The 27,531-nt window shown below is 46.5% G+C and overlaps 1 protein-coding gene and 1 long non-coding RNA gene across 3 annotated transcripts in view; one reads left to right on the top strand and one right to left on the bottom strand.

The window, feature by feature from the left end:
- The first annotated feature begins 289 nt into the window (after positions 1-289).
- DSTYK (dual serine/threonine and tyrosine protein kinase) overlaps positions 290-27,531 on the top strand; it is a 49,033-nt gene continuing 21,791 nt past the window's right edge. For both annotated transcript variants that reach the window (XM_060644252.3, XM_060644254.3), the window contains exons 1-2: positions 290-678; positions 18,502-18,887. In XM_060644252.3, coding sequence (XP_060500235.3) covers positions 411-678; positions 18,502-18,887 — 654 coding nt within the window. In that variant the 5' untranslated portion in view covers positions 290-410. The remainder of the gene's footprint in view (positions 679-18,501; positions 18,888-27,531) is intronic.
- Positions 13,327-25,663, bottom strand: LOC132686451 (uncharacterized). The gene is made up of 3 exons (XR_009613672.3): positions 25,342-25,663; positions 24,499-24,556; positions 13,327-13,640 (listed from the first exon to the last, which is right to left on the bottom strand). It is a non-coding gene; the product is annotated as an uncharacterized LOC132686451 (long non-coding RNA).

The following is a 27,531-nucleotide window of genomic DNA, read 5'->3' as shown; positions in this document are numbered from 1 at the left end:
TGCAGCCTCCTCTCTCTCCTCTCTATGCAGGGCGCGGGAACCCGTTTTGAAACGAGGGGAGCGTGTGCGCACAAAAACGGGCGAGGTTCCACCGGGAGTCAGCCCCGTCCACGGTCTCCAGGTTTCGGAGCCCGCCCAGACTACAAATCCCAGGAGATCCCGCGCAGGGCCTGCGCGCTCCAGTGATCCTTCCCTCACTCTGCCGGAGAGTGGAGATAAAGGTTCCGTTAGCGGCGCACTGCGGGTTGGTTTGTTTTCAACGGCGGTGACGGAGGTCGGAAGCCCGGCCGACTGCAGGCGGGGGCGTCAGGGGGTGGATTCCTCCTCCCCGAAGCACTGGGGGGCGGGGAGGAGGGAAGCGGGGCCGGCGGGCCGGGGACCGAGCCGCCAGGACAGAACGGGCCGGGGCGATGGAGGGCGACGGGGTGCCGTGGGCGAGCGAGCCCGTCTCGGGTCCCGGCCCGGGCGGCGGCGGAATGATCCGCGAGCTGTGCCGGGGCTTCGGCCGCTACCGCCGCTACCTGGGCCGGCTGCGGCAGAACCTGCGCGAAACCCAGAAGTTCTTCCGCGACATCAAGTGCTCCCACAACCACAGTTGTCCCTCCTCCCCCACGGGCGACGACGGCGGGGCCGAGCGCGGCCCTGCCGGCGACGTCGCCGAGACCGGGCTGCAGGCGGGTAAGGAGGGCAGCCGCGGCGGAGGCAGGGCTGGAGGAGCAAGTCGGAGGGCGGACCGCACCCCTGTCCCTGCAAAACAAGCCGGGAAGGGGCGCGAAGTGGGAGAGGGGCGGCGTGTCCGGGTCCCCGGGCCTGGGCCGGCCGGATCCGCGAGGCCGTGGGCGGGCATCCCCCGGGGCGGGGGTGGGCGAGGGGCGCTCGGAGGCCGGCGGGAGTGCCAGGAGCGCGCTCCAGCACAACTGGCCGTGCGCAGGGGCGGGGAGTGGGGGTGGGAGGGGGTGGGCGGCTGAGGTCGGAGACCCGCCTAGGGATGGAGGAGTGTGGACGCCCGGAGGAAGGGCAGCAGGCAGGGTGCCCCAGGAGCCCGAGGAGTCCAGGGAACTGTAGTGGATTGTGTATGTGTGTGTGGTGTATGTGTGCGTGCTTACGTGAAATGCTTTTGCACGAAAACTGAAGAAGTAAGGGGTGTACTGTAAATGGGGCTGGGGTCGCTAAAGGAAATCCCTATCTGACGTGCCAGGGTGCCTGAGGGGTTGCTCGTGCTTATGGCGAAGAAATTGGGGAAGAGATCGGGTTGTTGTTTGGTCCTGAGACTTCGTGACTTGATTCTCCCTGGGATGTGCTAGAGTCCCTAAAGCATTTAAAATCGTGCAGGGCCTTTGATCTTTCCCAATTTCTTGCTTCCTCTTCAACTGCTTTTTGGTGGCGATCCGGAGGGTTTGTTAAGTAGCGCGTCTAATTAGGAAATAGGTGGGAAGGGAGAAGGGACTGGCATCCCATGTGGACAGGTACCCTGGGGACAGCACAGCAAGTAAGACAGTGGGTTTAATTTAGTGATTCTCAAACTTAAGTGTGTACTCAAACCAAATTAGCCTTAAAAATGTCTCATGCTCTACCCCACAGATGGGGACGGTCTCGTGGGTGGGTCCTGAGAATCTAAACATAAAACGCTGCGGGGATTCTGTTGCAAGTGGTCTACAGACACACCTGTGGAAGCACAAATGTAGATGCTAATAGCGAATTTGAACATGAGGCTCAGACCAGAATGAATTGTTGAGCTCTTCAGAGTTTGTGCGTTGGGTTCTGTGTTTCCGAAGTTGCCATGTTTCATATCCTCCAGTTGTCTGAGACTCCAGAAATGGCGATGAAAGAAAGTAAGATAATAAGAATCTGATCTGGTCCTAAATAATATTCTTCCACTTAGTGAGCTTGGAAGTAATACAACGGGGAGGAAAGCACGGTAGCTTTTCTGGAGTGGTGGTTTGACATCGTCAGCCCAGAGATTTGCCGTTCTGAAAATGGACCTATAGAGGCTGTCAGAAAATTGGCAAGAAGGGCTAATGTTTTCAGAGATGATCCTCAGAATGTGTACTTTAACCCTCTCCCATAGCAGTGCTTTCCAGCAGCTTTCCTGCTCCCAGGTTTTTCTTAGAGCTTACCTAAAAGAGTCCTCTGTCGCTGTTATTTGATAACAATTGTTTATTTTAGAATCACTACCGAAGGAGAGAAAAAAACCATCAGGGAGTAGATTCATCGCAGAGAGATGGAGGTTTTCAAGGCACCTTGACAGGCTCTTGTTTTTATTCTTTAAAAAGCCAAGTTAAGAAAGACAAACGTACCCTTTGAATTTTGCCTCACTGGCTTTTCTAGTTGACTGCACCACGAACTAATCTTTGCGTACTGTATTTTTTTCAAAAAATTTTTAATGTTTATTTCTGAGACAGAGAGAGACAGAACACGAACAGGGGAGGGGCAGAGAAAGAGGGAGACGCAGAATCCGAAGCAGGCTCCAGGCTCCGAGCTGTCAGCACAGAGCCCGACGCGGGGCTTGAACTCACAAACTGTGAGATTGTGACCTGAGCCAAAGTCAGTCGCTCAACCGACTGAACCACCCAGGCGCCCCTTTGCATATTGTATTTAACTCTCTTCACCCTCTGGAGTCTATTCATCTGAAACAAAAACCAGGGTAGGGTGCAGATGACTGGACTGGGAACAGTTTGGTTTTGTTCCAGAAAGTGCTCCCATTCCCATCCCTATGGAGAGTTTTATCGTTGGAGGTGAAAATGAGCATCAGGGAAGATCATTGAGGTGGCGCCTAACTCTGTATGTTTTGGGAATGGCCATTTTCCCAGTTGTTTAGGTAATTGTGTTAGAAAGTAGACTTAAAACCTTACTCCTTAAAAAGACAACTACCTCTTGTGTCCTCCTTTTACGGGCTATCGTTACAAGGTCAAGTCCACTCAGAGACTGTCTCAACTTTCTTTTGTGAATGTTGGTTTCTGAATAGGAACTTGGAATATCAAGAGAAGGAACACTGAACGTTTTTTTTTTTTTTTATTTACTTTATTTCACCCATCCCTCCACCCACCTCCCCTCTGGCAACCACCAATTCTGTTTCTCTCTCTCTCTCTCTCTTTTTTTTTTTTTTTGCTTATTTTTTGTTTGTTTGTTTGTTTCTTAAATTCCACACATGAGTGAAAGGAACACTCAATTTGTAACTTAACAAACCTCTGGAAGGTTTTAATCATCATTTCAGAGTGGAAGTGTGCTTTTAGTTAGGATGTAGTGTTGTATTTGAGCAACTGAAGATCATCTAGTAACTCTAAATTTTTATTATTTCACTTTTAAATCACAGAGGAGATGGGAAGAATGCCAAAATACTGCTTTCTTATTAATTTTGACAGTTTTGTATTTATTGGGGGGTGGCAGGTTAGAGGGTTATGTAATGGACATGATATTTCAGAAGCTAAAACGTAGGTGGGATTGAACTCTTAAAATAGGAATAGCTTGGCCCATACAGAGCAAACAGAATTGCAAGTGAAATTTCTTTGATTCCATTCCTCCCCTGCTGCCCAAATCATTGGCCTTCTTTTCACTTAAGTCTAGGGGATGAGAGTCCTTTTATCTGTTGACTTTCCTCTGTCAGAGGCTTTAGAAGTAACGACATGAAGGCTTTGAGAACTTCTTTGAAAAAAGGCAGAATGGAGTGTCACAAAGTAGCAGGGGGAAATTTTTCGTGTTTTGTGATCCAAAGAGTGCTTCGCTGTTGCAACATATCATAGAGGTATGAATTTTAAGAAATTGGAATGACTCAAATGTGTCTGGTTGGAATGCCCTCTTCTGTGCCGCATTCCTCCAGTCCTGCTTCCGCATCACCGCTGTGCTGTGTCAGTTTCCTCGTTGTTGGAGCCGCTGGTTACAACAGCGGTGCTCGCCTCTAGGGTTGTTGGGAGTTAATGCACGTGTTCAGAACGGTGCCTTATAAGGTGTTGTGTAAGTATTAGCTGTTATTATTCAATAAACATTTAGTACTTACCTCTAGGCTTGTTGGGAGTTAATATATGTTAATAGTTGTGTTTAGAACAGTGCCTGGCACCTTGCTGTGTATGTGTTCCACAGTAATATTATTCAATTATTATTCAATAAACATTTAAGTACCTGGGGAACAAAGAATCAGATAAAGATATTGACATTGGCCTTAGGTTAGTGGGAATCAGTCTTTCCCTTCTATACTTTTCTCCTGAGAAAGAAAAAAAAGAATTGTAATTATTATCATTACGGTGCACCTGTTATTTGTTTATGCTGGATGAGGGATGAAAAGAGCTAGGAGTCCTGAAGTCAGTCCTCTAGAAAGGTACAGCCTATCTTCAGCCATATACATATGCAACGCCCAAAGCAGAAAAATGGCACAAAGGTAAGGTATGGCTGGATTATAGGCATTTTATGTGAGTTACAATTCTTAGATTTAAAAAAAAAAATTTTTTTAACGTTTATTAATTCGAGAGAGAGAGAGAGAGCGCAAGCGGGACAGGAGCAGAGAGAGAGGGAGTCGCAGGATCTGAAGCAGGCTCCAGGCTCTGGGCTGTCAGCACGGAGCCTGACATGGGCCTCGAACCCATGAACCACAGGATCGTGACCTGAGCTGAAGTCGGACGCTTAACTGGCTGAGCCACCCAGGCGCCCCCCCAGTTCTTAGATTTTTATAGCTCTTTGCCTTTGGTTAGCAAACAGCTTAGTTTCTTCAACATTCTTCTCCCTCTTTTTTTTACACCTAGTATAAACTGGCTGCCAGTATTTAAAAGAAGAGGAAAAGCACTATGTATTTATTTGAAAGAGACATTTTTCTTGGACTCCTTAGACAGAAGTTGGTATAGGTAATAAAGTTCAAGTGGCAGAGTGACATCTGGGAAAGAGACAGAAAATTGGGCGAGAGGAGATTCCTTATAGCCTAGTTTCATGTGGCTGCCTCCTTCGTGGGGCTGAGCAGCGGGGAGAAGTCGGGTTGTGGGGTGAAACAGTGAGAGACGGGGACAGGGGTGTGCTTTCCAGTAGTTTTCCCTGGTCTGTTTTAGAAGAGCTGCCTCAGCTTTTCAGTACATCCTCAGCAGACATGGTGTTGTAATTGTGGTTCTTACTTATTACTTTTATTAGCCCAAGTGTAATGAAAACTTTCACTTTCTCTCACAAGTTTCTTCCTAGATGGAGGCATCACATAGTGGTCGAGAAGCAGGTACCAGCATTTCCATCAGACCTGGTTTCCTATTGTAGTTCAGCCTCCGATTCACTGTGTGACTTGGGCTTTGAGTCTTGGTTTCTTCATATGTAAAATGGTAGTGATATAAAATGCTGTCTATTGTATGAGTCCATCTATGGGAAATGCCCAGAATAGGCCAGTCTGTAAAGATGGGAAGTATAGTGTGATTGCCAGTGGGTGAGGAGAGAGGAGGATTGAGTGACTGCTAACGGGTATGGGATTTGTTTTTGAAGAATGAAAAAGTTCTGGAACTAGATAGTGGTGATGGGTGCACAGCTTTGTGAATATGCTAAAAATACTGAATTATACCCTCTAAAGGGGTGAATTCGTACAAATACATACATACATAAAATGGGAGTGGTCATGTCTACCTCCCAAAGTTGTTGTGACAACTAGAGATAAATACTCTAAAGCACTTAGCACAGTCATATGGTTCGTGTTAAATCTACACGGCTGTTTGTGTGTACGTATGTAGTTTGAGCTGGAGCCGGATTCAACCCCACGTCTCTACCTACACTCCCAGTCAGTTCTGCTTCTGTGACTCGTCCCTTACTCTTCCGACCTGCCCGTGAGAATATAAAATGCACCCTGGCAGTGGAGAGATTTTGTTCTACATGAGTCATAACCCAGGCTCCGTAGCTTGCCATGGAGCTATAATTGACTTCAGTGGGAGACCTTATCTGATTGAATTGAGTGTAATGTGACCCTACCTCCTCTAGCCTCGTATTCCAGTTTCCAGCCCCTGACATTTAGGGTCCCAGGCTCCAGTTTGCTGATTTTGCTACCTCCGGTTCCCTGGGGGGAGCCTGGGAAGAAGTGGCTTCTCCCAAACACAGTAATAACTCTTTGCACCTTTTCCCTCTACAGCCTTTCCCTTCCTAAGCTTCCTTTCCTAGGGTAATCTGTTTCCCATGGCACAGGGCAGCTCACTATTAGAAAGGGTCGGATAATTCTGCCTGCCTTTAAAAGAAAAGACATGATTACCTTCACGATTTGCAATATGTGTAGTTTAGTCTTAACTGTCATTACTGATTTCAGTATACTTAGCTCTTCAGCCTTGCAAGTGGTTTTTTAATGTTTATGTATTTTTGAGAGAGAGAGAGAGCGTGCATGAGCAAGGCGGGTGGGGGGGGAGGCAGGTTGCTGGTGCAGAGAGAGAGGGAGACACAGAATCCGAATAGGCTCCAGGCTCTGAGCTGTCAGCACAGAGCCCGATGCGGGGCTCCAACTCGTGAACCTCGAGATCATGACCTGTCGGACCAGTCGGACGCCCAACTGACTGAGCCACCCAAGCGCCCTGCAAGTGGTTTTTAAAGAAAGCATGGATTTAAACAAAAATCCATTCTGGTCTTTAAATTTTGTTTTGCTCTGTCTGCTTTCCCAGCACCTCCTCTTTCTTAATGCTTTTATTCTCTGTCTCACTTCCTGCATTAAATGTACTTCTCAAAAACAATCTTTTGAAAATAAAACCTCAAAACATATGTTGTCGAAGTAAAGGGGAATATGAATTTCCCCTTGTACCTGTTGCTCAATTCCTGTAGACTCTGGACATACAGAACATGTTCTGTTTGCTTCTGGGATTGCTACAGGTATCTTTGTTTTATCCCGTTTACTAGATTGGGGGGTAAAGACTGTGTTTTATTCATGTTTGTACCCCCTGCAAAGCCCGCCATAATGCTTTATATATAACAGGCAGATAAATACCTGTTAAATATTTCCCCGGATGGTAGATATTGGAATGCTGCTTTTTCCACTTCAGAAGGGCATTTCCCACACCCTCCCCACCCCCCATGAAAGACAGGGATTTTTGTCGATTTGCCCACATTTTACTAGCCGGGCCCCTAGAAAAGAACAATGATGCGTTTGAGACATGACTGATGAGGCTAGGTTGCATTCTGTGCTGATACTCAAATGATTTTCATGCCCCAAAGATGGAGTTGCATACAGTCCCAGTAGGCCAGAGCTTCACCATGATAAGGGAAGTAAATCCTCAATATTCATTCACTCAACAAATCTTTATTAACGCCTGACTCAGTACTGGGCACAGGACATACAATGGTGAACCACAGACCCACTAATTGATGCTGTTTCAAGTTGACGTTATGCAAGGAGGGATTAGTGTTTCCTCGCGTTCCCTCCAGAGGATTTTCTACAAATTGGTTACCTACTTAACTATTAGCTGTCTGTGAGGGCTTGGGCTAAGGCGTATGGGAAGTTGTAAGATTAAACGACATTGACAGAAAAAGGAGTTGAGATGCTTTGCTAATTCTGACAGAGTTCAGGATAATTAGCCCCGACCTGCCTTTGATGGAGTAATTATAATTGTGTTGTTTGTGTGGCTCAAAAGCAGAATGCATTGGGGCGCCTGGGTGGCTCAGTCGGTTGAGCGTCTGACTTTTGATCCCAGCTCAGGTCTTGATCTCAGGGTCGTGAGTTCAAGCTCCACATTAGGCTCTGCGCTGGGCATGAAGCCTACTTAAAACAACAACAACAACAACAACAAAAAAAAACTGCATTGGCAAAAGTTATCGTTAGAGCGTCTTTTGCCTTCATATCTTTTCTCAGACTTCCTCAGAGGGAAGCCAGCGTGAAGAATACGAGATACGTGGGTACATGAGGTTCTCTCCACATGTGTCAAGACCTAAGGGGAATTTGCTCCTTAACGTCTCATAGGAAAATAGTTCATCTCTAAGGATGAAGACTTCTGCTTCTTCTGTGGTCCAGGGAGTCTGATGGTGTTGTTCCTAGCAAGGGTACAGAGGGTGAGTCCATGTGGAAGATGCAGTTTTTCTTTCTGGATTCTCTCAGAGGTCTGACCGGAGTCCCCTGAAGGATTTCTAGTCTAAGTATAGGCCACCCGATGCTTGAAAATTGATTTAATTCTTTGCCAAAAGGAGAATCGATGTAGCAGCGGTGGAGATATGTGCCCCTTGCTTAGAGCCATCAGTCAGCCTCTCTGGGAAAGTCCCCTTCTAGATGGTACTCCCAAGTCCAAACCCAAACTCTCTGAAGGAAAGTTGGTCAGAGCATGGGGACTCATTAGTATGGCCTGTGGGCCCCTGGCTGAAGTGCCCATCACGTGTGGTGCCTTTTTGTGTCCTCTTTAGCAGGTGGCGTGAATGGTTTGGACCGACTCCCCGGCCTTGTGCCATGCGCTGTGGGAAGCTTTAGACCACAACTCTCTTTGGAGTTGGGCTTTGTAACGTGCTTCCGTTCCCTGGGGTGGTGTTCGCTGGGCAGGAAGATGGGAAATAGGACTTGAGGATTGTTTTGCTTTTCACTTGTCTAACTAGTCATGCCTCAAAGCTGTCCTGAGGAATGATGATAGGTTATGTACCCGTAACAGCTTTTGATTAAACACACACACACTCACAAAACACACTTGCTTTATTTATTATTTTTTATTTATTTATTTTTTGATTTATTTGTTTATTTATTTATTTTAATTTATGGAATTTATTGTCAGATTGGTTTCCATACGACACCTGGTGCTCATCCCAATTTTTAAATTTATTTTTGAGAGAGAGACAGAACGTGAGCAGGGGAGGGGCAGAGAGAGGGGGAGACACAGAATCCGAAGCAGGCTCCAGGCTCTGAGCTGTCAGCACACAACCCGATGCAGGGCTCGAACTCACGAACCGTGAGATCATGACCTGAGCTGAAGTTGGACGCTTAACAAAATGAGCCACCCAGGTGCCCCACCTCTTTTTATTTTTTAATGTTTTACTTACTTTTTGAGAGAGAGAGCGCAAGCTGGGGAGGGGCACAGAGCGAGGAGCGGGATAGAGGATCCAAAGCTGGCTCTGACAGCACAGAGCCGGATGCAGGGCTGGAACTCACGAACCATGAGATCATAACCCGAGCCAAAGTTGGACGCTCAACTGACTGAGCCACCCAGGTGCCCCTCACTTCTTTTTTAAAGGTGCTTTTATCCCTTTTCTTTGTTCAAATGTAAAGAAAAAGAACAAAACAGTCCAACTTCAGCTTCATCAGATTAAGAACTTTAGTGCCTTATTTATGCTGGACATATTTTATAGCTTAGTGTTTTTTACCCTTTCCATTCTATATATGGGGAGAGAATTACATTTCCCAGGGGTTTTTTTTGTTTGTTTGTTTGTTTTTAAATCAAGCCAAACTTTCCAGAGCAAAGACTAAGGCCCTGTCATAAATGCAGCTAGATTCAAGACTAATTTGAATAAAAGCTCACTCTTCATTTAAATTAGAGGGACAGTATCTGAACCAATATGGAGTTGATTTTTTGAAGAATATTCTGTACAGCATACCCTAGCCTTAACTTTTAATATTTTGGAGATATGCAGGGGTGAGGAGGAATGTGTGGGGAGGGAGACCGGCCAGGAGGAGAGAAGACATTCTTATTCTTTCAGCATACAACACCCCACTGGGGGATCTCCGTCTCTCCTGATTGAGAAACTGGCCTGCTCGGCTGCCTCTCGTTCCGTGGGCAGAAATGGAGTGGTTCTGTGGCTCAAACTTGGAAGAGAGTTTGTAACTGTGGGACACAAGTGGTTACAGAAGAAGGACACCTGTACTCCAGAAGAGGTGGAGAGGTGGTCCCTACTGCCGAGCAGTCAGAAGGGACCCCTGCAGGCAGTGCAAGGTCATGCCTCTCTGTGCGGCTCTTGTTCAGTGAACTGGATGGTTACCCGTAACTTTCAGAGGTGTGTCCTATCCTGGAGCATCTTTGTCGGTACTGCTTAGTCTTGAGGATTTCGGTTCTAAATCTGATCCTGCACAGCTTACTTAGATTAATGCCTTGAACTCCCCTGACTCAGGGCAAAAGTAAGGGATAGTGAAAAAACTGTTACTGCTTTAATTCTGTTATTACTGTATTTGATGTGTGTGTGTGTGTGTGTATGTGTGTGTGTTTTACCTATTGGGTGGTGGTTGTTGCTGTTGTTGTTGTTTTTCTGGTAAAATTCTGTCTCTCCATCTCCTTCCTGTGAGATCCAGAGCTGGATACAGTTTGCTAGGTATCCTTCTGGCCCATTTAAACAAAATTACTTTGAAATAATTTTAAATTTACATAAATGTTGCCGGAACAGTACAAAGAGCTTCTTGTACCCACTTTGTGCAGATTCCCCAGTTGTTAAAGTATTGCTTTTGTGTTTGCTCATGTTCTCTTTCTCCCTCACTCTCTTTCTCTATTGTATCTACTCTTTGTCTGAACCTTTTGAAAGCAAACTGTAGACAGGTTGTTTTCTCTCCTCTAACACTCCAGTGTGCCGTTCTCCCAGCCAAGGACGTGCTTAGCGTGTAACTCCTCAAGTCAGGAAGTTAACTGACTCAGCGCTACCATCCAGCGCTCAGACCTCGCCCGCGGTTTGCCAACTGTCCCAAGAACCACGCTTTTTGTTTCTGATTCAGGATCCTATCCAGGAACACGTATTGCATTAGTTGTCATGTCCCTTGAGACTCCCTCAACGTGGAACAGTTCCTCGACCTTTCCTTGGCATTTATGTCGACAGGTTTAAAGAGTAGGTTTTATATTCTATAGGATGACCCTCAACCAGGATCTGTTTTGTCCTCATGACTAGACTCTGGTCCTGAGCTTTTAGCAGGACGGGGCGTGGAAACGATGGAATGTGCATCGCGTCAGGGGTACCTGATGTCAGCCCCCCATATCTGGAGATGTTAAGCTTGGTCACTGGTCATGTTGGTGTCCTCTGGGTCTTTCCACCTTAAAGTCACCATTTTTTTTTTCCCCTTTGCAGTTGGTTAGTCTTTTGCGGGAGGTGTTCTAAGATTTCGCTGAGAATCTTGTTTCTGAAAACACCTCCCTCCACCGGACCTTAGCATGCACTGACAGCTCCCTCCTGCCTCGGTGCTGGTGTGTGTGTGTGTGTGTGTGTGTGTGTGTGTGTGTGTGGTTTTCACAGCCGTCATCCCTTCTGGCCATCATCCCTTCTGTATTTTGTAGTTGGTATTCTTGTAGTAAGGGAGAGTTTTCCTTTTCTTTTTTTGCTTAGCTGTTTCAATCAGTGTGGACTTGGACTTGGGATTTTTTTTTTCCAATAGATTATGATCTCTTATCATTTAAGAGATTTTTTTATGCCTAATGGACCTTGATTTGGTCAGTGAACCCCGCCCCCTCCCCCCTCTCCCCCCCCTTCCCTTTGAGCTGGTTCCTGTGTCCTTTTGACTCATTCCCACCATGGACTCATTCTTGATGATTACTAGGTGTGGGAGGCTGGCTCCCAAATGACAGAAGCTAAGCCCTCTGTGAAGTTTGGGGTTGGCCTCCTTGGAGGAACTGCTTCCATCTCTGCATCCCATAAATTACAGCTTTAGCTGCCTGCTGCCTGTCCCTTCCCTCCGCAGGGTGACAGCCTCAGGAGCAGTTTTGCCCAGAGGGAAACTTGTCAGCAGGCTGCTAAGTGTGGGCTCTTCATTTCACAGCTCCCAGGGAATATAAGCTTCTGGGGGGATGCCATCTCCCTCTTCCCAGGTGCCAGGACAATCTTCTTCTTAAAAGTGGTTAGAGTGACACCTGGGTGGCTCAGTCAGTTAACTGTCCGACTTTGGCTCAGGTCATGATCTCATGGCTCATGAGCTCAAGACCCACATCCGGCTCTCTGCTGACAGGTTGGAGCCTGGAGCCTGCTTTGGATGCTGTCTCCACCTCTCTCTGCCCCTCCCCTGGTCATGTACTCAAAAATAAACAAACATGAAAAAAAAGAAAAAAAGAAAAAATCTTGTCAGAGAGACCTCAACGTGGTCTCTAGGTAGGATAACTTACTGACGTTTCTGCCAGCCTGACTTTTCAGCTTTCAACAAGAGCTTTGGCTGCTCGAGAACATTTCAATCTCTCATCTCCAAAAACCATTTTCTCCAGCCTCAATGTACTTGTGCCGTTTGGTCTTGAAGATTCTGAGACCAGACTACCTAGGCGTACGTTTTCCTTAAATTCTCCTGTGTTCCTAATGTCTCCTCTGTAATTCAGAATCCTTTAAATTGAGCTGAAGGTCAGAGCTTGTTTGGGAGTGATAAATGAATGTGTCATGACAGAATTCTTTCTCTCCGCTCCTGGGATTTTTGTAGCCCAATACCTTGGCGCTTGTACTAGAATTTATGGTAGTGGAAAACTGTATAACATTCATTTCTCAACTTAGCATTTGTCCTTTGCTCTTGGCACTCGCAGTTCCTAAGAAATAAAAACGCCTCACTGCTTGTTTGTGGAAATGCAGATTTGGATCCACTGATTGCCTCAGCAGGTTATTAAATCCTCCCATAAAATCCCGTGTATGTCATTCACTTTTGGAGACGACTGTAAGTTCGATGCTGAAAGTGAGGTAAAAACACTTTACCCAGCGGAGGGAGATCCTTGGGTACCAGGAGCAAGGATTGCAGTAGTAACTATTGAGACCTGAATTCACTCTAAAGCCCCGCCAACCCCGCCAATTGCAACCTTGGTGGCGATTATAGTATTGCAATTGTGAGTTGCAATAGTATAAGGTGAAGGTAGAGCCCATTTCGCCTCCTCCATGTAGTGCCTTCCCTACCTTGGCCATGGACTGCCCCTTTCCCTGGCCTTCGCTAACCTCTTGAGTGTATATTAGTGATGGGAATGGAAGACAGGCAAGGAGCGAGTATTGACCTAGATCCCTTGCCATTACTCCAAAAACAATTCAAATAAAGTGTCTATCCTAATGGGTCACTAGAGACGTAAAAAGGTCATTAGCATTTCTTCCCTCCAGTTCTCCCTTTTTATCATCGTCCAAAACTGAAACATAAAGGATAATAATCCAAACGGATAAGAGGAGCATGACAAATTTTTCTGAAAAGCACCTACCTTTTCTTTTAGAAAAGGGGCTCTAGAGACCTCCGGCATAATAACAACTCTCTTTAAAAGCGTGTACCAACCAGCTAGTGGTAACACTGCGTTGTTACTGTGTTGTTTTTCCCCCACGGGCTTTATTCCTCCTGATTTGGGGCAGTTTTCAGAGAGACTCTGTCAGTCCTCTTTAAATCGGGGTCCTGCAATCACCAAATTGTGTTTGGCCCCAAACTGGGAAAAATGTAGTGGGTGTGGGGGAGGAAAAATTTCTCCTCTGTCTTTCTGGAGTCTTCAGCCAGGCCTAGGAATTAAACCGATGTTTGATGGGTACACAAGAGAAAAACGCACACATTTTATTACATTTTACATGTACATGAGAGTCCCCACAAGAGCTGAAGGGCCAAAGAAACAGAGCTGAGCATATATAGACTGAATTGGACAAAAAGAAGTAAATTATGAAAACGTGACAAGGCAGAGGAGCTCGGGCTAGAGCAGTTAGTGGTAGATAAGGGTTAGGCTAACAAGGCTTATTTGTACCGATTTTTCTTGGCCTTGACTCCAGGTCTCTGGTGATAAGAACGTTGCTTTCCTTCTGGTATAGCGAGTTCATCCTCCAGATGGGGGTTTTATCTCCTGCTTTCAGGAAGAAAAAGGGGAGGTCACAGCGCCCTTCTTATAGTGCCGTGTGTCAAATGCCTTGAGCTCAAAACACCCTTATGTCAAAGTGGCACATTTGGGGATGGCATATTCCACCATCCGTCAAGGTCACTGTCTATTACCAGGTGTTGAGCTGACCCCCTGAGACGTAGGTCCAGCTCCTGGACCGTCCTGTGTACCATCTCTCGTCTGCTTAGATAAATGGAGAAACGTGGGCTCTGTTTTGTTTTGTTTTTTACGCTACTGGTTCCTCATCTATAAATGGGGATAATAATGGTCCTTGTCTGGTAGAATTGTGGGCATTAAACATGATGAAGTAAATAAAGAGATGTACTTAGAAAGGGCTTAGTAAGTGTTACTGTGGGGGAGGAAAGTAATTTTTCCTCTGCTCTAGTGGGTTCTTGGCCGAGACACCCCTGAGATAAAAAGACACATAAACAGGAGAAGAGCAAACACCTTAAATGTGTATACCTCCCGTGTATACCGTGTATAACGTGTATACCTCCCATGTACGTGGGAGGGAGCAAGGAAAAACTCTCCAAAAAGGCCCACGCCACCACCCTAAACATCATCTCCAGCTACAGACAAAAGACGTTGGGGGTGGGGAGTCCGTCCTGGGAGGTCACCGAGAGAAGCACTGTGAACGGGGTAAACGTTTGTTCTGCATTAAGATAAGAGTTTCTAGAGATGTAGACTCATCTCTGTCTTCCTGGTACAGAGAGGGAGCCGCCCTTGCGAATGGAGATTTCCCTCCTACGGCTGTAAATGTAAATGTTTCTTACAAAAGGGTAACTTGTACTCAGTTTTCAGAGAGCTTCACCTGTGTCTGCTGTTTATTTTTAAATAGCCGGCTTAAAATAAATGCCAGAGAGGCATATTTTGGGGTGGTCTGTTTTGCTCCCCATTCACTGTCGCAAACAAATAAACCAAATGGGTTGCTACTGTAGGTCCTCTCCTCGTCCTCCTTCCAGGTGGAAACCTTTGTTTAGAAGGAACCCTAACCAAGACGATCTGTATTTAAGAGGCATCGAGAGAAGAAGTAAGAGCCTTGGCTTGCACTTAAGACAATTTCATTCGAATTTGCCTGCAGCTAGCGTTGGCAGGGTTAATGTGCTCCCGCTGAGAAGTCCTGCTGGTCCCTTCTGGCAGCCCCATATGCAGATGCTGTTATATTAATTACAAAAGAGAACCCGATTAACTCAGAAGTCCTTTAAGTGTCAGTGAGACAGCTGCTCCCGCTCTGAAGCCGGTTTTCTTCCTCCTTCCTTCGCTGCTAAAAATGCACTCTCCATAGATCCTCGGAACCCCTGGCTAGTTTAGTCAACTTTTTGATCTGCAGTTCTCTTAGTCCAGGGAGAGCCTGCCTGATTCAATTCACAGATAAAACAACCAGACCAACCACCCATCCCCCTCAGTGGGTCTTCTTTGACCCGTTAAAACCTGATGGCGCCCTGGAATTTTTGGAGCTGGAAAGGATGTTGGAGATGATGTCATGCGGCTCTTTGAGTTCACAGATGAGATATCCAAGGCCGAGGAAACTCAAGCGAATTGCCAAAGTCACCGAGCTAGTGAGCGGCGGAGCCTGGGATACACTCCTCCCTCCGGAGCCCTTTGCCGAGAGAGGCGGGTTGTGAAATGATCTAGGGTTGACTTTGTTTCTGTCCGTGCCCTTGTTCAAATGTGGTACACCTGTGTCAGCGATCAATGAAAAAGCTAAAGAGTAGTGGCAGAAGCAAAGGGCTTGAATAGTGACGCGTTGAAAAACAGATGGCGAGACCCACATGGAAGATTTTTCTTCAGTCCACTAGTTGCACGGAGAGCCCAGCAGAGTGCCTGGAAACACATATTAGAACTGGGCTCAGCACCAGCCCCCTCTCCCACTGCAATGGTCTATGGTGGTTTGACCCTAGCTGGTTTATTTGTGGTGGCTGTTTGTGTCACTACAGAGATTGGGGAGGAGGGTGATAATTTGGGTCAGATGATTAACGGGGTGTGTCTCCTGTGGTTTTGGCTGATGGAGCATGTTTTACTGGCTCTCCTATAGTTGGCCCTTTGTCTCAGAGGTTTTGTGATCTCTCCCTCTGGTCCTGAAAAGTGATGAGTTGGTTTTAGTTCAGCCATTTGGTTGGTTTTATCCACTCTCCACGCTCATTTAGGTTTATTTTTTTTTTTTATTATGTGTCAACTTTTGTTGTAGGAGTTACGAAGGTTGTCCGTGTGGACTTTCACCTGGACACCTATCTATGAATCCGAGCAGCACTGGGGAAAGAGGAAGGGATAGAAAGTGTGGGTGAGAGGGACTCTAGCTGGCGAATCTATCCTTCTCACGGCTCAGACGGACACCACTGGAGCTAAATTCTGTGAGGTGAACGGGTCGGCCTTATTCTGTTGTCCAGGTCCAGTCTCCATGTTGACATGAAGGTTTTTAGGAATAACAGTTGCCCCTAAACTATTCACCATGGTACTAGACTTTTCTGAGTACTTGCTGGAGCTGCTTACAGCTTTCTGAAGATAATTCTCCCACAATAAATAGATTCTTTTTTTTTTTTTTAATTTTTTTTTTCAACGTTTTTTATTTATTTTTGGGACAGAGAGAGACAGAGCATGAACGGGGGAGGGGCAGAGAGAGAGGGAGACACAGAATCCGAAACAGGCTCCAGGCTCCGAGCCATCAGCCCAGAGCCTGACGCGGGGCTCGAACTCACGGACCGCGAGATCGTGACCTGGCTGAAGTCGGATGCTTAACCGACTGCGCCACCCAGGCACCCCCACAATAAATAGATTCTTACACCGAGCAAGCAAGTGCATAAGCCAGAGTACTTAACGAGGAGTCAGTCACTGTGCTGGGTGTTGAGGATACAGAGAAGAATATGGCCCTTCCTGCTTATGATCACTATAAACAGATAACTAGAATTGACCATGATAAGTGTTGTTTAGATAAAACAAGATAGGAAGGGACTCAGGACTAGCCCATTGCTACTTGCTAGGTGGTCACACAAACAATTGACCAAGGCCCCCTCCTCTCCTCTCCCTTTCTCTCCCCACCTCTCCCTTCCTTTCCCCTCCTCTCCCCCTCTTCTCCCCTCTTCTCCCCTCTTCTCCCCTCCCTTCCCCTCCTCTCATCTCCCCTCCCCTCCTTTTCCCTCCTCTCTCTTCCTCTCTCCTCCCCTCCCTCCTCTCCTCTCTCCTCCTTTCCCCTTCTGTCCTCTCTTCTCCCCTTTCCCCTCTTTCCTCTCCCCTTTCTCCTTTCCTTTCCTTTCCTTTCCTTTCCTTTCCTTTCCTTTCCTTTCCTTTCCTTTCCTTTTTATTTTTAGGTAATCTCTACACCAGCATGGGGTTCAGACTCACAACCCCAAGATCAAGAGTCACATGCTCTACCGACTGAGCCAGCCAGGCACCCCTTCCCCTTGCTTTTAGATTGTGGATCAAAAAGACTAGACCCCTTGCTGGTATGTTACTCTTGTGCTTGGTAAATACCTTGCACACAATTAGGCACTCTGTCACCACTCCTTTCTTTCTCAAAGCAACCCAGCTCTTTCCCAGGAGAGTAGATTTCCCTGTCTCGGAGTCCCGTGTTGCTGATGTACACGTGCAGGCTGGACTTACAGTCAGTCCAGCAGGTGCTGGTCTTAGAGACACGCATGAAAGGAGGGGCCTAATGAGACGCACAGAGGGGTCTGGGTAAAAGCAGACTTCTTGAAACCTTTTGGTGGTGCCATTTGTGGAAGAGAAGGAGGTTTGAGGATTTGTAATGGGACAGGTACATTCCGAAGTAGAAGTGCTTCTTAAACAAATTAGACCTCCCTTACATGAACAAAGTAAACAGCTCATGGATGGTTCAACAGCTCATGGTGAGATGACTGAAGTGAATCCCTTTCAACATTTCAGTGAAGGTGTGTGTGGCTGCCCAGAGACCAGCCTTCTTACAGCCTAAGAACCCAGGGTCCGGGCCTTTCTGAACAAACGCAGGGGCTGCCTGAATCCTAGGCAGGAGCGGGCACCAGCACCCGAGTCGGGAATGATTGCATTCAGAGTCTGAGTGTTTCAGGTCGATGAATTTCTGGTTCCTTTTCCCAGGCAGAGGTCTCTCATACTTTAGGAACATAAACCGAAGTCTCGCCATCCATAAACCGAAGGAATGTGATTTGGTCAGGCGATATTGATCTTAACTGAGCACCCGAAATTTTAAGAGAACAGATGACTTGGCAGCTGGGATGCCGTCACCCGCCATCAGAGAGACGAACTGGAAAAGATTCTGGAGCTTCGGCAAACTTGAATAACATTGCATTTTGATATATGTATATGTAAAGATTAGCTCACACATTTAGTTATAAAATATGTCATAAATGAGGAAGATAAGCTAACACTGCAGATGGTGGAGACATTTAAAAGGGCCTTACGTTCAAGTGTTCGGTCTTCTGTCACAAAGGTTTTCATTTTCACATGTTCAGGTACAGTTTCTCCTTGGGTTCCCATCCTGATTAGTGTAATCCTTTCTGGCTCTGTCATGTCAGTGATCTTGTGATTGTGGTTGAGTCCTTGTATACTCCTTGACCCTCCACTGGATGTAAAAGGAAGGGGAAGGGATCGGGTCACTGCCACCTTTCTAGGTAGAGATGCCTGCTCTGGGGACAAACCACGGAGGGGACTTCTGTTTGATATTTGAGGAGCCTGTTCTGATTGAGATGTTTTCCTGATGTCTTGTCCAACCAAGGGCTTCTGAGATACTTCTTCCCTAGGGCCCGGCCGTCCTGACTGGGTCTCTGTGCGAGTCTCTGTCTACCCCTCCTCACTGTGTCTCTGTACTCTCCTTCTCACCCTCTCCCTCCCCAACCAGGCCAGCTGAGCTGCATTGCCTTTCCAGCTAAGGAAGAGAAGTACCTCCAGCAGATTGTGGACTGCCTGCCCTGCATCTTGATCCTCGGCCAGGACTGTAATGTCAAGTGTCAGCTGTTGAACCTGCTGCTGGGGGTGCGGGTGCTTCCCGCCAGGCTGGGCAGCGAGGAGAACTGTAAGCTTCGGCGCCTCCGCTTCACCTATGGGACTCAGACTCGGGTCAGCCTGGCACTCCCGGGCCAGTACGAACTAGTGCACACGCTGGTTGCTCACCAGGGCAACTGGGAGACCATCCCTGAGGAGGACCTGGAGGTCCAAGAGGACGGTGAGGACGCTGCCCATGTTTTAGCCGAACTGGAGGTGACGATGCACCATGCCCTCTTACAGGTACCCGTCTCGTATTCCTTCAGTGGTGCGCGCACGCGCGCGCGCACGCACGCGCACACACACACACACACACACACACACACACACACACCGGCTTTTCCTGTAGTTGAGCTCTCTCAGAAAGTAGTTTGGCCCTCTATAGTCTGGGCTCTGAGCATCAGCCAATAGAGCACATAACCTGGAAAGTTGAAAGCCAAGGCCACAGCAGTGCCCATCCCTGCCTCTGCTACCCTGCTGCAAGCCCCTGCACAATGTACTTTTCTCCTTGCCCCCCTGTCTCCTTTTCTGCCACAGAAGGAATGGGCTACTTGCACCTCAGGCTTTCACAGAATAACCATGGTCAGGGCTAGAAATCCTTTTTCATTTCTCAGCTGGAAGGTGTTGCCAGAATCCCTTTCTAAAAGGAACGATAAGGTAATAGATTATTCACGCTCTTATTAGAGCCGAGGCCAAGTGAAGAATCTTGTGAGTTTTTCCGTAGACCTGGCCATTATGTACTAAGTGGGACAGGCCACGTCTCCTACTTTCTAAGGAGCTCGGGAACCCGAGAGCAGGTCTGGCTCAGTGTAAGGAGATACGGAGATCCCGTCATCTGAAGAACGTCTTTGCTTCTCTTTTGAAGTGAACTCCCGAGAGAGGGCTACACCTCTTGGAGCATCTTCCGACAGATCATATTGACTATCTGGTATTCCTGTCTCCACTTAGGAAGGACTCAGCTCTTGTGCTGGCTTCCTCTGCTACCCTCTAGCTAGGACTGGGCTGACTGATTAGACCGAGTGAGGCTCGGCAAAGAAGGTGACTCTGTCAGGGGTCAGGAGTGGGTAAGATTAAAAGAATGCAGACCTGCTCAGAAAGGAAAGGCTAGTCTAGCAGGACTAGGACAAGTGCCGGAAAGGAAGGGCTAGTCTAGCAGGACTAGGAAATTTGCTGCTGCTTTCTCGTAGCCTCCTTACCTACCCCTGTTCTAAAACGCCTGATCTTCTAGTCAATGAATGAGTCCTTTGGTTGTGACCATGGCCTCTGAGACTTCAGAAGTAGAAAGTGTCATCTCATTTTCTTCCAGAGACCAGATTTCTTTTATCTTGATAAATGCTAGAGGGGCTGTGTGCACAAGCCAGCGTTTTCTCTGAGCTGAGTTTCGGCAGCGGCTTTCCTCTGTTTTCACACGGAGAGCTCACGATCCTTAGCTCCAGGGTTGCCGAGAGGGTTCTTGGAGGACCCTGATGGTAGCTCTGACGGTAATCCTTGTTTATTGACCGAGGCTGCTCAGTTGACCCGCGAACCTTCTTCACAGTTCACGAATACTTGAGCCATACACAGTCTTTCTGTGATATACTGGCCTGGTCTGGTTCTTTCAGGTTCCAGTGGCTCAGTGGTTTTCAGACTTTCTCAGAATTTCTTAGAATCTCATTCATTGGGGTCACCTGGCTGGCTCAGTCAATAGAGGATGCTACTCTTGATCTTAGGGTTGTGAGTTTGAGCCTCACATTGAGTGTAGACATTACTTAAAATATACGTGAAGGATTTCATTCACCGTAAGAAATAACATTTTAGGGGCGCCTGGGTGGCTCAGTCAGTTGGGTGTCCGACTTCGGCTCAGGTCATGATCTTGTGGTTCGTGGGTTCCAGCCCTGCATCTGGCTCTGTGCTGACAGATCAGAGCCTGCAGCCTGCTTCGGATTCTGTCTCCAGCTCTCTCCCCAGCTTGTGCTCTGTCTCTCTGTCTCTAAAATAAATAAACATTAAAAAAAATAATAAAAAAAAGAAATAACATTTTATATCAAGACCTAGTACATATATGTGTGTGTATGTGTGTGTGTGTGTGTGTATGTATACACGTATACATATTGACATAAAATTTCATGAAAGAATACTTTTACTTTTTGCAAAACACACTGTTATCTTCTCTATTTGATTTCATCTAGCAAAAATGATGACAGAAACCTACTAAACTTGATGTTGTGAGGTGCTACATTATGACCTGCAGCTTAAAAAATACCGTTAGATGGCTGGTATAACTGCTGTCTGCTGGGCCGTGATTCTCTTCCTGTTCTTGTCTTCTTTTTTATTTATTTTCTTAATGTTTATTTTTGAGACAGAGAGAGAGAGAGAGAGTGAGCAGGGGAGGGGCAGAGGGAGAGGGAGACACAGAATCCGAAGCAGGTTCCAGGCTCTGAGCTGTCAGCACAAAGCCAGATGTGGGGCTCAACTCACAAACCCTTGAGATCATGACCTGAGCTGAAGTCGGACGCTTAACCGACTGAGCCACCCAGGCGCCCCCCTGTTCTTGCCTTTTAAAAAACAATCTGGGAATGTGAGCAAAGCCATGTGCGGGAGAGGCACGTCCTTTGATTGATTTCTCTGGATCCCTTCATCTTATTGGCTTTAATTTTTAATGCTCATTTACTTTTGTGCCATGAATTGAAGTACTTCAAGCGAGCACTGGACAGGAAAGTGAGAGCCGTTCCCCAGGTGCACGTCTGAGCACTCATCTTCCTGAGAAGAGCCCCCCTTGCCCGCCCCCGCGGTGTGCTGAGAACTCAACTGAGGTACCGGCAGAGGAGGTCACTTGGTTGGGAAGTCGAGCCACCAGATCAGCTTCTCTCTCTGCACAACAGAAATATGGATTTTCTTTCTTGAGGAATATTCTTCACCAGTCTTGAGGAATTCTCTAGGCTCTTGTGCTCTGTTTCATGTGGTTTGTGAGGCTTCCTTAGCCAGTGTTTCTCCGGATCTGCTTTCGTCTCCAGTGGTTTTGATGTAGAAATAGCAACGGACCCCAACGGTTCTACGTTTGGAACCCCTTGATGCTGTGCCTCAGAGAAGCCTTAGTTGCCTTTGTGGAGCTCCGGCCTGCTCCGCCGCTGTGGTCGGATTCCTGTCTTCATTAAATTCACGGGCCTCAGTGCCGGGAGCTTGCTGCCGGGAGCAGTTCACAGCCACCTTGAAGATTTTTGTGCCAGTGAAAAAGATTTTTCTTTTGTTTAGCTCTGGTTATTTTTGGGACCAGTGAGTTAGCTCTAAACAGCCCTTCCATTTGGTTTTGCAGAGGGTGATAAAGAAAGGAAGCACTTAGCTCAAGGAAACCAAGATTGAATTAGGGGAAATGAGATGTTCATTTTCAACTGTCAATTTATCAAAGCAGAATTTCCCCCTACCCTTGTATACAATGGTCATTCTTCTAGTATGGTACTTTAAAGCTCTCATAAATTAGCCGTTTTTAGTTTGTTCCAGAATATGCTGACCCACACGGCCCCTTAGTGTTTGGTATTCCCAGCTTTGTAGCTCTGGGTCCCCTGAGATTCACAGTTCATAATTCAGCAGCAGAGGAACAGAGTCAAGCCGTTAGTTTCTGTAACCTCGTTTAGTGTTAAAACATAGTCCTTTCCAGTTGGCGACGTATTTCACCATTCGCCACGCTCACTGGATCTGTCTCCACGTACAGACTTCCCCTTCCCCACCCTTACCCCCTCTCTGGCACGTACACTACCACCTTCTCTTACAAGTCCAGTGGAACATGGGTGTTTGCTTCAGAGTTTCCTCAGTCTGGAGTGTGTGTGTGTATTTTTCCTGTGAACACCTATGAGAAAAGGAGTAGAAAGGAGCTGAAATGATTCAACTTTCTGAGTCTGAGCCGGGACTCCTGCAGCCTGGCTGTGGCGTTTCACTTACGGTGGCACTTACAGAACTGACAGTTATTCTGCTGGCCTGTGTGTCCCCACCCTTTGGATGAATGTACCTGTCACCTGGCAGCCAGACTGCCACACGCTGACATGGCCATTGGCTCAGGGTGATGTCTGGTAGGGTATCTTTCAGGGAACTGAGGTAGACTAATGTTTCTAGGCAAGCTCTAATGAGTTGCAAGTAGACCTTTTTTTTTTCCTCACTACTTTTAACTCTAACCAGTTGGAGTCATAAAGTTTTCTCTTTATAACCCTCAGCCAGCAGCTAGCAATGGGCATAACCTATTAAAAATTTTTTTTTTAATGTTTATTTATTTTTGAGAGAGAGAGTGTGAGCAGGGGAGGGACAGACAGAGAGAGAGACACGGAATCTGAAGCAGGCTCCAGGCTCCTAGCAAAATTTTAACGTCCAAATTTACGAAACAGTGTTGCTGGAAAATCAGCTTCTCTCAAATTTTTGTCTAGTCATTGGCGTTTATGATGGTGCCTTATAAAACTCAACTTGTTGTGTGTTGCTTCCCTTTGGTTAGACACCATATCTTCTCCTGAATGTCTTTAGGTGGAAAAATAGCGGTGAATTGGTAAAAAGTCACAAAGAAAGCCGGGTGAAGGTCCTGAGGGCAAGAAGATACCTTTTAGGACTAGGAGATAGTATGTGGAATTAGGTTAAAAAATGGCCATTCCAAGGCAAAAGACCCAAAGTTGGGGTTAATACGTATGAGGGAGAGAATGATACTCTAGAGAGAGAATCACAGTAAGGAAACCATGATTTTATGGGGCAAAGAGAAAGGAGAACTAAAGTGTCATGTTAATAAAGGGTATCGAGGTTCAGGCAGATGCGAAAGTATAAACTCCTTCCAGACTGTGAGCCTGTACTCGTCCTATTTAGCTTGTCTCGTGCCTTTCCCCTACACACGCTGACATATGTAGTGGGCCGTAGCCATCCAACACGTGTGGCTCTCAGCCAAGAGACCCGCAGACACCTACTGCAGGTTAATTTACCTGGTAAGGGTACGGGTGGTTTAGAGGCAGGTTGGCTTTTTGTGGGTTTTTTTGGTTTTTTTCCATGCTCTTGAAAAAGGAAAAAGAACGGCTTGAGTCTGAGGCTGTGTTTTCTCAGATCACCACCAGCGCTTCAATTTGCGGCCTTCCAGGGTTAGCTCTTAGGGAGAAAATCTGCCAGAGATTATAGTCTTCATCTTCCTCTTTCACCTGTTTTCCAGGATCACGTCTACCTCTTTCTTCGGCCCGGAGGCTTCCCTCTGTGTTTTCACCAAGAGCTCTGCGTGTTTCACTTTGAGTCGAGGATGGTTGGGGTGGGGATTTCAGAGACTCAGAGGCCGAAAGTACTGTCAGCAGACAGTTGGGGTTATTAAAAATACTCTTTTTGACTTCTTTCCTTGGCATCTCAGTTGAGTCCCTGAGGATTGTCTCACGGCAGAGCCTTTGCTTGGTAGGATATACTTTTTAACCCGGGAACTAGGATTGTTAGGATCCCTAAAGTCACCTTGTCCATCCCTTATCCTTCTTTCAGAACTTCCCCAACGTCAGCCCGGACGGTTCCCGACACACAGTGGACCTTCGGTAACTGCTTAAACATGCTCTCTGTAGTCTGTCGGACCTGGATTTATGTGCTGGCTTTGTCAGTTAACTGTGTGGCTGTTCTGGTTCCCTCGTTGGCAAGGGGGTGGGGGTGACAGTCCGTGTCTTTGAGGACTGGTGTGAGGCCTAAATGAGAGGGTGTGTGTCAAGCACTTAGCACAGTGTCTGGCACACCGTCAGTCCGTCCCCTCCTCCCTGGGTGTCCTAATCAGTGTCCTCGAGAAGAGAATTTCCCTCCCCGTCAGTTACCAGTCCTTTCCCTGACAGCCATGTTGGCACTCCTTCCTCTTGTCCAACCTAAGTCACTCTGGTTCCAGCTTACTTACAGTTATTATCCTGCTCTAGTTAGAGACAAAGTTCTTCATAAGTCATTATGAAATACTTCTGTAATGAAAGAAGAGAAAGATATTGTTAAAAGGTAAATAATACAAAGGGTAAAGTTACAAAGTTAGAAGTGAAAGGTTTCCCTTCCTTCTTCTCTCTTCCTCTTGCTACTACTTTGTCTCTCTGCTTTGATGAATGTAGTGACAAGACAATAAAGCTTCCGATTCCTGTTGTTTGTTTATTATTTGAGAGAGAGAGAGAGAGCAAGCCTGAGCAGGGGAGAGGGGCAGAGAGAGAGAGAGAGAGAGAGAGAGAGTCTTAAGCAGGCTTCAAGCTCAGGACAAAGCCTGATGTGTGGCTCAGTCCCACAACCCTGGGATCATGACCTGAGCCAAAAACAAGAGTCAGGCACTCGACTGACTGAGCCACCCAGGTGCCCCCAGATTCCTGCTTTTATCTGTATCTATGGTACTGGATGTTTGGATCACTGTTGAATACAGCTGCAAGGCAGATTGCACAGAGGCTACTCAGTATATCTTCAGCAAGGCATTTTCTATAATGTAGCAAGGATAGAGAGATATTTTCCTTAATATGTAATTGACATGTAAGAGTGATCGTTCTTGGAACCATATAAAGATGAAGAGGAATCATCCTGTGTGAAAACAAACAGGAAAAATCTCTCAACAGTCCTGTGAGAATGGTGGGGGAGGAGAACGGATGGTAAAGGTAGATAGAACACAGGGACAGGGATTGAGGTCGAGGCCACGTCGGTTGTGTACTTCTTTTCTGTGTGATGTGAACCTGAGGTCAGAACTGTAGAGAAAGCAAAGACATCTGCGACCTACCTGAGTATATGGCTGTCTTCTGTTTGAACCATCAGTTAATATACTCCTCCTCGGCCAGAACTGAGTTTCCGTGATGTGCCATGAACCATAGATTAAGGAGTCTTCCCCAGTAAGAGCCAGTGTTCTTAGGAAGTGGTCAGGCTTCTTCAGTGATTGAGCGATTTCTTCTTGGCATTTAAGATAATGTCATTTTACATCAAAGATAAAACCTAAGAGGTCACTTCTGGTGTTTGCAGGGTAGCAACCTCCTTTCTGTTCATTCTCTTAATGTTGTCAAGAAAAGTGATGGTGAATATACCAACTTCTGCAGATTCTGTAGATTTGTGCAGAATGCATTCTACAAGAGAAATCTCTTTAGGAATTCACTGTGACTCACAGTGGGAATTATGGGATACTCTTATGATTCCCTGAGATTCTTTTCCCCTGATCGAGTTAGGAGCAAAATGCTCACTTACTCACTGCTTTATTCTTAGAGTAGAGGCAAACAGCAACTGCAGATAAATGTGTGGGATACGGGTTGAAAGACAGCAGATTTCACACATGATTACTGAAGAGTAGTGAAGGCATCATTTGTTCATCCATCCATTCCACGTTTGTTTATTGGATGCTCACGAAGCGCCAGGCACTGATTGAGGTGCTAGGAAGGAAGACAGCTTCCAGGGAACAGCCCGAGATCAGACCTCCCTCTCACGTGGCCATAATAGGGCCCGGAACAGGTCTGGTTCCTCCTCTCTGTATTAATTATTACTTTTTTCACTCCCTGTCTCCGGGAGACAGTGCTGGCTTCCCTTTTTGTTTATAACTGTCAGGGATGAGTCATCCCTTCACCGTAAGTGTCACAGAATCACATAGCACGTTCTAGACTAGTATGTGCTTCTGCCAGGACGTCAGGCCGCAGCTCTTCTTTGCCTGTCTTCTAGCAGCCACGATGGCGCAGCGAGACCAACGGGGCGAGGTTGCTCACTGGGGAATCGAGGAGCAGGAGCACAGTACTTGGTTTCTATCCATTTTCATTTCATACATCTATTTAGGAGCGGACACCTTCTTTCTAGGTGCCAGCGTACCGGGCAGCACCTACCATTAGAAAGCCCAGAATCCATTAAAAAAAAAAAAAAAAAGAATTTGCACCTCTGAGCACACAAAGTCAGCGCTCTCCTAAGAAGGATTTTGGTTGTGCAGATGGACTCCGCGGCTTTCGGTTTTCTTGCATATACAAAATGGACATTGAAAAAAAATTTTCTTTACGTTTCTTATTTTTGAGAGACAGAGAAAGACAGAGAGACAGAGCATGAGCAGGAGAGGGTCAGAGAGAGAGGGAGACACAGAATCCAAAGCAGGCTCCGGGCTCCGAGCTGTCAACCCAGGGCCCGACACAGGGCTTGAACTCACGAACTGTGAGATCATGACCCGAGCTGAAGTCAGACACTTAACCGACTGAGCCACCCAGGCACCCCCAAAATGGACATTTCAAATAGACACTGATTTTAGAATTTTAAGAAAACCCTTGAAATAAGCAAGCAAAGAAAATGATTCCTGAAAGCTTAGAAGACTTTCTAAAGAACTCCTACTTTACGCTTTCTTCTCATAATATTCCTATAATAAGTGTGATTGGATTATAGCTTTAAAAATGTATATGTTTAAGAAAGGTTTGTAAGTTTAAAATATTTATTTGAAAAAACATATTCACCTATAATTCTCTACCTTATTATAACTTTTCATTCCTTGGGATTCTCTTCTCGTCATTATTAAATTATTATGTATTATAATGCTGGCATTCAGGCAATTATGTCTTCTGCTCTCAGCCTTACAAGTTCTTACCCACTCTTTGAATATGCCCTCACGAAGTGATTCATGCTGTAGCAGTGTGACTCAGGGTAGTGAAAGGGGGTTTGTTTGGAACAGTGGGATGAGTGTCAGACTAGTCTACCAACCAGAAGACATTTCCTGCATTTCGAGGCATAGATGAAACAGCAGATTTCTTTTTGGCCTAGGCTTAGATGGAAAGTAGGTGGATTTTTAGTGTTTGCTCAAATCATAATTGGTGAGATGCTAAAAGCACTTTTAGCTTTAGGGAGTTCACAGCGGCCAGCCAGATAACAGTTATGTGACCCATCTGTGAATTAAACTTACTAGTTATTTACTGGGGAAGATGAGACCTTGTGCTTTTCTGGAGATGGGAGATCTCTCTCT

Source organism: Panthera onca, chromosome F1 (genome assembly GCF_046562875.1).
Source record: "Panthera onca isolate mPanOnc1 chromosome F1, mPanOnc1 haplotype 2, whole genome shotgun sequence".
NCBI lineage: Eukaryota > Metazoa > Chordata > Mammalia > Carnivora > Felidae > Panthera > Panthera onca.
The sequence above is the reverse complement of the archived record's forward strand: the minus strand, read 5'-3'. Positions and strand labels throughout refer to the sequence as shown.